The 11,983-nt window shown below is 36.7% G+C and overlaps 1 protein-coding gene across 2 annotated transcripts in view; it reads right to left on the bottom strand.

The window, feature by feature from the left end:
* Positions 1–4,930: 4,930 nt before the first annotated feature.
* LOC106881552 (E3 ubiquitin-protein ligase MIB1) overlaps positions 4,931–11,983 on the bottom strand; it is a 136,932-nt gene continuing 129,879 nt past the window's right edge. For both annotated transcript variants that reach the window (XM_014931984.2, XM_014931985.2), the window contains 6 exons: positions 9,781–9,962; positions 9,297–9,489; positions 8,312–8,390; positions 7,361–7,447; positions 7,007–7,110; positions 4,931–5,813 (listed from right to left, as the gene is read on the bottom strand). In XM_014931984.2, the coding sequence (XP_014787470.1) occupies positions 5,673–5,813; positions 7,007–7,110; positions 7,361–7,447; positions 8,312–8,390; positions 9,297–9,489; positions 9,781–9,962 (786 nt within the window). In that variant the 3' untranslated portion in view covers positions 4,931–5,672. The remainder of the gene's footprint in view (positions 5,814–7,006; positions 7,111–7,360; positions 7,448–8,311; positions 8,391–9,296; positions 9,490–9,780; positions 9,963–11,983) is intronic.

The following is an 11,983-nucleotide window of genomic DNA, read 5'->3' as shown; positions in this document are numbered from 1 at the left end:
CCCCCCTTATCATTTGTCAATATTTCAACTTATTTATCCCTGCTTCCTTCCTTCCTTCCTCCTCATCCCTCTCCTCTCTGCTGCTGCTTCAATTCTCTTTTGTCATTTGTACCTACACTTTTCTTTGTGCTTATTATTACTGGCTGCCTCTTCAGTCTTTATTGCCCAGCAACTAACTTATGTGTCACGCTATATTTCTACGTGTATGTGCTTGTTTCAGTTTCAGTATATAAATATATATATATATATATATATGTATGTATGTATGTGTGTGTGTGTCATATATACTTATATTTAATGTATATTATTTATCATCATCATTTAACATCCACGTTCCATGCATGTGTGTTACATTTAATGTGTCCCCCCTCATCATCATTGCCATTACTCATGCTTGATTGGGTTGGCTAGCTCTTCTCTAGCACAGTGTCTCTTCACTTTTAGAATTTAACCTTCTGAGATCAACCCTCACCACTTGTCATCTCTTCCTAGGTTTTCCCTCCCAATACACTACATGTTCATATCAGGTCAGTATTTCTTGTACCCTACATCTGGTTCTGTGTATACCATTTTCCCTCATTCATACACACTAGCATTAAATATCGTTTAGAGCATACTTGCTTCATTTCTTTCCAGCCTTTGTACATCCTCTCTGCATGTTTCTCTACATGCAGCATTGTATTATACAATCTGCTGGCAACAGCAATCTCTTTGTAGCCAATTGAGGTAACAGTTTCTTGTATTTTTTTCTAATCATTCCCATAACTATGCTTTCAGTAATCTCTCCTTCACTGCTACTTTGATCAAATAGGTAACAAGAATTCTCAAATACTTCTAGAGTATTCAACCGGATCTTATAGTAGCATCTCTGTTCCTTGGTCTTCTTCTCGTTAATTAGGGTGAGAGTGCCACTTTCATTACATATGCACTTCTCACTAGCAAGGTCTTCTATCGCACCAGCACGCTGCTCTGTAATGCAGAGTCTCTCATTGGAGAACATTGACTAACCTCTTGCTTTCAGTTTCTCTCTTTGCTTAGTATATCTTCTGTTGCCCCCATTCCCACACTTCAATTTCATTCTTTCCAGGCCCCTTAGCATTTATGGCTCTATCTACTGTACGGTGTAGCATCCTTTCACTTGTCTGGCTGGATTATTAGTACATTCACTAATCTGGTCTATAGCTCTTGCATCAAGTTGTCTTGTATGTCGAAGGACTCTACTACGATTCTGTTTCTCCATGTCATATAGTACTACTTTGAACCTACTGAGAGATCCCTTGGCTTCTCCAGATTCTTTTTGTCAGTGTTAGGATGTGTGTTTGCCTGGCTGGTAGGAGATCAGCCATGATCCTCTCGATTGCCTAATATGTCTCAAACACAGTATCATACAGAGGGTTCTTTTGATCATGTCAGTCCTGTTTGTAGCGTATACGCAAAGGCTATCATTGCCGTCTTCATTATTCTCTCAGATACTCTGACTACCTGAGTTGCTTTAATCATTTGTTTGCCAACAGTATACCTACTCCACCCATCTCTGTGCGAGTATAATATATATATATACACACACACATGTTAGCATGGAAAAATAGATGTATGGTGATGATGCACAAATAGTTTTGTTTTTTTGTTGTTGTTTTTTTTCCATTTTAACTCTCAAATATTTTGCTGTAAACTCCTTTATGTTGTTCTGTGAATTGTTTGCGGAAAGCTTCTAAATTCTTGCTTCATTTTTAACCATGCTTTGGCTTCTGCTTTCCAATCTTAACACACCAACCAGCTGCATATTTTGTTGGGTGGAGGGTGTCTGCATATCACACACACACTCCATTCGGCTCTAGACCATCTATGATCCTCATAAAACCAGTTTTAAAAAAATAGTTGGTAGTTTAATTTTATTAGTTCTGCCTCCAGGTTGTTTTTTGTTAGATTTCATGCTAGACTACATCCCTGATTACAGCTAGTATTCTATTTAATATAGAAACTACATAATTGCAATGTTCATCATCAGTAATAATTATTTAAACTAAAACTATTCAGCCACTTATTGAACTTTTCCAATGTGAAGGTTTAGTGTGCTTCAAGAAGGAATATTTCATTGAAAATCTCGTTCTCACCCAAATACTAATTTTTATTAAACAATTCTGGTCAACTCTAAACTTGTTTCCACCTTGTCTCTGTTACTCAACTTTTGCTAAAAACAACTGAAATTTGAGGCTTTTTTATTTGATTCCTATTATTTTAGTCCCCTCTCCCACCAACTTAGATTAAATAAACCAAAAAAACCCCTTAAATATTTAGCTTGTATTTTTCAAACTATGCTTTATAATATAACTATGGCCAAGTCATTGTAATTTCTGTGTGTGATTGGTGTATCTGTTCAATTAAAGCAGTTGCCACCTCTGTCGACCTAAAACAGATTTGTCATTTCTGCTGACACTTAGATAAACTGAACAGAACTTTGAAGTGACCTAGCTTCCTGGAGTTGTGTCTAGCTACTGAAATTTCCTCTTTACTCTCTTGTAGACAACACTATTTGTAAGTTAAGGTCAAACAATTGTAAATTCACAGCAGCAATAAAAATGCTGTTGATAGTTTTTACATGTAATGTCAACTTCAGAATATTTGTAACACACATCCAATGGCACTACATTACTGACTGTACATAGTACGAAAACTTTTGCTGCTCACTAAGCTTCATGAAGGGGTGAAATCTTCATACTTTGCACTAATATTTTAAAACAATATATACATCAATAATTCCCCCCTCCATTCTAACTGTGACTTTGGCCATATGTATTGTATATATAATTTTATCTCAGCAGGTCGATGACAAATATCTGTAGCAACTTCATTCTCCTGTGGAGAAATTATTCAACATTTGGGAAGATTAAAACTGCTTGTCAGTGCAGTATTTAGCACTAATTTGTGAACACTTGACTCTTTTTGAAGTCTCAAGACCATTTTTGGTTGGTAATTGATGTAAGATGTCCACAGATTTCTTTGACTACTTTCTCTGAGGGACATTTCAGACAAAATTAATTTATAGAGAATCTATCAACTTCCATAGACTTGTCTGCATTATTTAAGTTTTTGCTTCTATTTACCATTATATCTATTAGTCTCTCTGAGGATTGAAAGTTTCATTAAGAATTGGTCAGACTATTTAATTTTAAACAAGTCTCATCAGTGGAAGTGAATGTGTTACATAATACATCTCGAACTGCCCAAAGATGGTCTACAATGTTTAAATACACAACCAAGGTCTTTGCTTCAGTGTTCCTTCTACTTTGGTTTTCTCTGTACATTTATCAGTTCTACATGTCATCTTTAATTAAATAGGGTTACTGTTCTTGTATGATTACATTATATTTTCATACTGACCAGAGTTCGGTAGCCAATGTCTCTCTCTCTATTCTATAATGCCTTTGATAAATTCTTTAGCACAGTCATTATTTCTATTAAGTCAAACATTCCTTTGGTTTTAATTGTCACCCTAATTACCATTAATACCGCTCCTCTAGAGAAAAATAGTACAGGCAAAGACCTTGGTTTAATATAAATTCGGAAACAGATTGCTTACATTTATGAATTTTTGGTAAAATTGCCAATGTTATATTTTTATCCAAATTTTAAGCTGTGATATTTGTCATCTGCAAAATTTATCATTGTATTCATGTTTGTTTGCAGAATTTCACAGATATAATCAGAAGCCTGGCCTTTTCCCCCCCCCAAAGCCTGGCCCTATTTCAGTAAGGCTACATTAGCCAACCCCAAAATTTATTATAAAAATCATTTTCAGGAATTCAAAAACAGAAAAAAAAAGACTTTAAAGTTCTATTTTTACACATTAGGATGCATGAAGAATGGATGTGTGAAATTCTGCTGAAGACAGGCTCTTATTGTGCTCTGTTTAAGGTGTCATGTGGTGGAAGATTGAGGCATACAAACTGATCACTATGCTATTGTGACATTAAACTATGTAAGCCACCATTTGTGTCTCTTATTATTTCGTCTTGTTGTGTTACGTCTTTTATCTTGGGTTAAGATTTTAATACTTTTTACAATGATAGGGCTGTTGTAATTCAACCCAACTATGAAACGTATCATTCACAGTGACTCCTAGGTTCAAGGGGTTTCTCTTTTCAAAGAAATGTTTTTAAAAAAAAAAAACAATTTTTTTTTTAAATCTAAAATTGATATTTATTGTAATGAAGTAGGTTTTATATATATATATATATTTCTTTGGATCCGTCCAGTGTAATGGGTGTGGAGGGTTACAGAAGATTGTATGTAGAATTACAGGATCTATATTTCATTATAGATTACCATCTTTCAAGTATAATAATGTGAGTATTTGTTAAGGAGAGAAACAGTAATAGTTCTCTCTCTCACGCATTTCCATAATTATAGATTGCCAAGATAAATTCTTATCTTTCAACACGACAAATGATATTGTGTGAGATTCATGCTTTTCTTACAGGTATTATTAACGTCAAATGAAGTGAAACAGAAAATGAAAAGTAGAGAGCTCTTCACAAGCCTGTCTCTAACATAATTAACCAAAATAACCTGAAACATCTAAGCTACGATTTTTCAGAAAAAAGACAAGGCTTATTAGTTGTATGTTTCTACTCCAGGAAATACAAGTAGAAGACATTATACAACTAAATTATATTTGGTACTAAAACATCTATATTTAAAAGTTTGCCTTTGTTTTTAATGTAATAGTTTGTTCAATAAATTTTGAGGATATATTTAAAATTATGGACATGATTTGATCCTGTGTGACTTAGAATAATGACACAACATTCGGTTGATTCTTCTAGAGTCTGTGACAGGGGATGGAATAATCTTTTCTTCTGAATAAAATGTTTTTTTTTAAGAGTTGCATTATATTTATCAAATGTAACAAGAATAGAACAACCATAGATGCCATTGAAGCCAAACTTATTTATAAGAGAAATATGGAAGTTCAAGTGCTTATGCTTTACCGAAAGGAATTAGAGGAGGTGGGGTTACAGACAATAATTGACAGAATGTTTTTCAAGTAATAACTGAAGAACACAATCTGATTCTTAAAAGTTTGGGGGGAGGGGTCATAGCAGATATTTGAAAAGTTGTTTTTATTTCCCCCCCCCCCCCTCTGGCAGAGGTGCTGAGTTTAAAAGTACATGTGGACAGTTTCAAGACTAGGGTACACGTGTGAACAGTTTCAAGACTAGGAGTACACGTGTGGACAGTTTCAAGACTAAAGAGGTACACACAGGGCAGTTTTAGCTGACTGGTGGTCAGTATCAACACTAAAGAGAGAGAGGGGGGAGGGATGCACTCAAGGAAACAGTAAAACAGATGAGAATCAGACTAGATCACCATGACAACTGTTGCAAAGATCAAAGGGTGAAAGATTAAATAAGAAAATCAAAGCTGGACAGACTGTTGCAAGAACAACATTTAGAAGCAGGAGAGGTCTGAAGGGTCAGAAGGTGGAAGATATAAATCTAATAGATTATACAGCAAAACATCTTGAATAGCAAGTTGTAACCAAACCTCCCCTAGATACATGTTTTTTTTTTTGTTTTTTTTCTTTTGTCAAAAATTTCCATTTGCATTAATCCCTTCTCATCCTTTTGCTAGAGGGGAGCCCTGACATGAGAATGTCAGTTCGAAGTAAATCAATAGAGAAGGATTCTTTTCTCAACAGCCTTGCGACATATTGGACACTCGGCCATACGGTCACCACACATCTGGCAGGTTCCGTGACCACACAGGAAGATCATGTTCTTTAGTCGATCCATGCACACTGGACAGCAAGTCTGAAATAGCAAAGTAAAGACAAGAATAAAATAAGAAAATTTCAGAGCACTGGGCACAGTGTCGGACTCGCCTGACAAAAGGTTCACAGCACTAAATCCATATCACGTAACTAATTAGTCTAAATGGTTTCAAGAAGATACAATTCCATGGAATTAGATGCAATGTATGACTGGTGTTTTTTGTTGGTGCTGTAGAGACAAACTGTAAATATCAGAGAAGCTCACTTATCTAGTGTTTGATTTGCACAGACACTTTATCAAGAATTTTTTTATATTTACCAGGAAGCAAAAATAAACAAGAGAAAAACTAAAATTATTATAATATTTGGTGACAGCTTTGAGAGATTTGAAACTTGAGAATATGTTCGTGGTTAATAAATGACAACTTAGAAGGTTCTAGTTAAGATGAAAGCGAGCAGAGTAAGGTCCCTTGTCTAGGGAATCCTACCAGAATATCGCCATTATCATCATATATGGAAGGAAGTTATTGAGGTAGATTATATATATATATGCATATTTGAGGGCACATGGCTTAGTGGTCAGGGTGTTGCACTCATGGTTTTGATTCCTGCAACTGGGCAGTGCATTGTGTTCATGACCATAACACTCCATCTCACACCAATCTGCAATCACTTCAACATTTTTACAGCAAGTGTCGATTTGTTGGATGGAGTGATCTAATGTCCAACGCAAACATTTGATCACTATAAGCAAGTCATCTATGCAAGCTGTTTAGCAAGTAATTGCAGAACCTTCATATGGCATAGACAAGATGAAAGTCCATGATATGTATATATATATATGCATACACATGTTGGTGCATGGCTCAGTGGTTAGAGCGTTGAGCTCATAATCATAAGGTAGTGAGTTTGATTCCCAGACCAGGCTCACGTTGCTCCAGTTTACTCAGCTGTAGAAATGTGTTGCGAAGTCACTGGTGCCAATCTGTATTGGGCCCCTTTGCCTTTCCCTTGGATAACATCAGTGGCATGGAGAGGGGAGGCTGGCATCCATGGGTGACTTCTGGTCTTCAACAAACAACCTTGCCCGGACTGGTGCGTCAGAGGAGAACTTCCTAGGTGCAATCCCATGGTCATTCATGACCGAAGGGTTTTTTTTACACCTTTACATATATATATATATATATACACACATACACAACGAGACAGATAGACACACAACACATGGCTTACCTGATCTTTAATATCTTGTAGTTGTTGTTGAAGTTTCTGTATATCTCGAGACAAGTCTCTTGACCCATTGTTCATGACGCCAACTGGTTGCGGAACTGGTGGAGCTAGAACAACAACAAAATAAACAATGGATTCATGCAACTACAACCGACAACAAATATAAAATACATGCAGGGGAATTCTCATGTCGGACAACCCAAAATAACGTACATTGATCAACCTTGCTTGCAATATATAAATGTATTAAATGCTTTCAAAATATCATTATTGGGTTTGACTTCATTATTACTATATATACACACACCTTCACACATACATACATACACCCACATAGATATTATAATATGTACTTACGGTTGCCACCACAACAAACAATGAAAGGAACTGTTTTCTCAATCTGTGTTCGACATTGGACACATTTCTTCATTAAGGCAGCACAGCCTGATAACAAGACAGCAATTAAGCTTAATTAGTTTCTAATACAGAATTACATTATTCATTGCTGTTAGCTTAAGGTTTTACAAACATCATATTCTAATCACTACATACATACATCATATTTAATAAAGTTATTGTATCAGAAAAAGAATCCAAACCTGCATGAACAGTACATAGAATATGCACAAGAAGTGAACAGTGAAAAAGAAGAAACAGGGGTGGGGGGCATCAGGTGTACTGTTGGTGAATTTCCAGGAAGTATGGAAGTTTTTGAAGGATGTAATGTGTCAACAGTTAACAACTGATGTAGTTAATTCCATGCTTCAGTAATTCTGAGTGAAAAATGTTTCTGAAAACCACGGGTGCTGTGTTGTTGGCAACAGATATGTACATATACGAGGAAACTGAATAGAAATATGGCATTACTGCAGCCCGAGCTTTACCTCAACACTATACAGTGTTAAACCCAGCTTTAGCTCAACACAGCACCAGTTAGTCTGATGAGTTAAACCAAAGTGTAAGAATGATACTACACTAATGATGCACATTACCACTACACATGCACCAATGCTGCACACATCACCCTTTCTACTTATACCATCTTCTCTAGTTATATACCAACACTTACTATATTTTTTTTAGCAGTGTCTGGAAGGGATGCAACCCATGGTCTTCAAGGCCCTTAAAGACCAGTGAGATTCATTGCATTAGTGTTCTGCTTAGATTATTGCAAGTTAAATTTGGGGGTATTGTATAAGCAATTTATTGCACATAAACTTTAACAACAAAAAAGTCTTATATGGACCTTAAGGGCCATGTGGACTGCGGTTGAGAACCACTGGAGTAAATAGGTCAAAGGTTACATACCATCACAAGCACACATATGACCACAAGGTTTGAAAAGGATGGAAGCTTTCTTGTCAGAGCAAACCACACATTCTTCAATCTGGAAAGAAAGAGAAATCTCATATAATAATAATAGTTAGCAATAGTTCAAATATTTATCATTAAATACTCTTTTCTACTCTAGGTACAAGGCCCGAAAGTTTGGGGGAGAGGGGCCAGTCAATTAGATCGACCCAGTATGCCACTGGTACTTAATTTATCAACAATGAAATGATGAAAGGCAAAGTCGACCTCGGATTTATCACTAAATACTAATAAAAGACTTAGGTTCACATAGACATTGGGGAATGGAAGATAAAACTACAGAATGTATCGATTCAAACCTTAACAGACCTTTCAACAAAACACAAGGTCATCTTCCTCAGTTACCCAACAAAAACAAAAGTGTGAGTTGATTACATAAGGGGACTGCAATAAGTGTAGCACTTAAATTTGTAGAGATATGTCTACAGTGTTCATATACGTAAGGGATATGGATCATTTGTGTTTTACATGTGTGTGTGTGTGTATATATATATATATATATATATATATAGAGAGAGAGAGAGAGAGAGAGAGAGAGAGGCAATTGGTCAGATAAATATATTAAATATAATAGTTTGGATATGAAATACAAAATATGTATATATGCAAAACAAGCGAAAACAAAGGGTGGAGACTTTCAGATGATTCATATTTAAGTATAAATACATGCATAGATATTTATATTTAACAGATCCAATTTACACAGAGTACAAACGACAGAGAAAATTAAAGGAGAGGAAGAAAGGTGTTATAAGTTCAACAACTGTTTCTAGGAGTTCAGAGATCCATAAATAATATTGGTAGATGTAGTTCATCACAATATGAGGCTGTATGTGTGTGTGTGTGTGTACATGTGTGGCTACAAATTTGTACCACTTTGATTACATAAGAAATATTCTAAGAAAGAATGACCAACGATTACCTTTGTACGAGACTGCACTGGCTCTTTGCAGATGAGACATTTCTTAACCCGAGGAGAACATAGAGAACAAGTTGCAATGTGGACACACGGCCCAAACAGGGTATCACGCTTCATGTCAGAACAAACCATGCATTCTTCCAGAGTTTCTTGGTCATTACGAATTGTGGCAGCATTTGGAGGGGTGACAGCAGGACTGAAAGGAAACACAGAGTTATACATATTAAAACATTCACAGAAATACAGCAAAATAATAATAATAATAAATAAAATCATAATACACCATCATCATCATTTCATGTCTGTTGCCCATGCTGGCATGGGTTAGATGGTTTGACTGGAGCTGGAGAGCTGCACCAGGCTCCATCCATATATTTTGGCTTGGTTTCTACAGCTATTATTTATAGCTTTATCTGCTTCGAGATCCAACATTCCAAAAGAAAAAAAAAAGAGGTACAAAATACACACACACATTGCAGAGACTTACCTGTTCCTTTCCTTGTGGCACTTGGTAAGAGCCTTGCATAAATTAGGGTCTGGACAGAGATCAAGAGGGGACTGCCCCTTTTTGTTCTTAATATTTAGATCTGCTCCACTGGCAGCTAGAAAGCAAGCAATAGAGGCACTAGATTTCTTGTCGCCTCCTGGGGTTCCTAAGCCCATCAGAAGCTGCAACGATAACAATAAAGAAATAGAAACAATATCACTTTAGTTTCCAATCAGACATATTACTTGTTTATATGTGTGCAATGTGGGAAGTGGGAGTGTGTTGATGTCGGTTGGGGCGGGTGATGTGTCTTGTTATATAAATCTCTCAGATACATGTGTGTGTGTGTGTGTCAGAGTCCCTGAACTACCAGTCTTCCTGGCATCATGGGTAGTTACCATAATCCCTTGACAGGGTTAGCTGATTAAGGTAACCCCACCACTCTATAGACAGAAAGCACATGTGCATGTGTGTTTTTGTGTGCTTCATATTTACCTTATAACAGTAATTCGACCATGCTAAACTATATTTTCAAATCATATGAAAGAAATTATATCTAATCCCCATATCGAACTCCACATAGAAACAGAAAGGACTTGAGAATCTACATAATCCCAATCAAGAACAACAAAATAATAACCGAAAAAAGAAAAAAAAAACACCAAACAAGCAGAAACAATAATGAAAGAATGAAATCCAATTCAGCCCAACCAGAAATTTCCCTCATCAGCTGCCTAACAGATAACAACATGATTTCAACACTTAAGGCATAATCACAGCTTTCAGTGGCGTCGAACTGCCTTAGAAAAAATTCAATACTGTTTGGAAATATATAAACCGAATGTTTGTTGCGAATCATTAAATGCCCATGTTCCAATCATCAGTATACTCAACAAAAACTAAAACACATAAATAATCATAATTCAATTTAACCTTCAGCATGTTGCAGATAAATCATGTTGCTGTACAAGTTTTACTTTTCTCTCAATGCAACACAATGTGGCTGCAGCTACAAGGGAGAAAACTTGTATGGCGTCATGATGTGCCAAAGTGTGCTAAAGGTTAAATATGTTATATACTAATAAACAAAACGTAAGCAAGTTATGACCAACTCACAAGTCATTCACACCAACCCAGATGGTGAAAAATAAAATTTTCACAATAATTATCTATATCTATCATCATCATCATCATCATCATCATCATCATCATCATCAAATATTACCTTGCTCTGAAACAAGTGAAAGTTGGTGACCAGAAGAGCATCTGGTGATTAAAAATTCTGCTTCAATAAAATTATTACTTGATCCATGCAAAGATGGAAAAGTGAACATTATGATGATAATGATGATGATGATGATGATATACAGAATGAAAAGGAAAAGAAACAAGGAAGGATAGGTTTGATCAAAATTGTTAGTTTCACGCTCAGAGAAGTGGAAAGAAGTTAATTAAGACATTATAAACAGTGTCCTTCTTCAGGATATAAATGTAATGTTCCATACTGGAATACGTTGGACAGTTTGACAGGATTTGATGAGTCTAAGGACTGCATTGCACTCCAGTGTCAGCTTCAGCACAGTTTCTATGAATGCCCTTCCTCATGCCCACCACTTTACAGCTCATGCTGGGGGATTTTTTCCATGCCAATCAGCACAAACAGCTCACAAGACTACAAAATCTGAGGGGAAGGGTGCAGATTTAAGCAAGGAAATTAGCGCTAAGGTATGAGAGAAATGAGGGGTGGGGTAGAGCAGGTCCTTGCTGAAAAGGAAGGAATGAATCAGTAATAGCTGCAAAGAGATAGAGAGTGGTGGTGATGAGGTGTCCAGGGGTACCTCGAGTGGGAGTGGGGACAAAGAAACTAGGAGTGTGGGTAGGTTGGGGTTTGGAAGAGTGTGTGGGAGGAGGTGAGGGTGAAAGAAAGGGAAAATGGGAGGTAAGCGAAAATCTGTAAAGATTGGGAAGGGCTGAAGGGTGGATGTAGGGAGTGATGAATATGTGGGTAGGCCCGGTATGGCTGATGGTGGATAAGTTAGGGGAGGCAGGGGGGGACATAAAAGGCGGGTAGGGAAGAGCAGCAGCAACAGGAGTAATGGGAGAGGATGACAGGGAGAGGATGAGAGACAGGGAGAGGATGAGAGAGAGAGAGAGAGAGAGGATGAGAGAGAGAGAGAGAGAGAGGATGAGAGAGAGAATGGCA

Source organism: Octopus bimaculoides, chromosome 13 (genome assembly GCF_001194135.2).
Source record: "Octopus bimaculoides isolate UCB-OBI-ISO-001 chromosome 13, ASM119413v2, whole genome shotgun sequence".
In the NCBI taxonomy this organism is placed as follows: Eukaryota; Metazoa; Mollusca; class Cephalopoda; order Octopoda; family Octopodidae; genus Octopus; species Octopus bimaculoides.
Note: the sequence above shows the minus strand (reverse complement) of the source record. Positions and strands in the feature narration are given on the sequence as shown.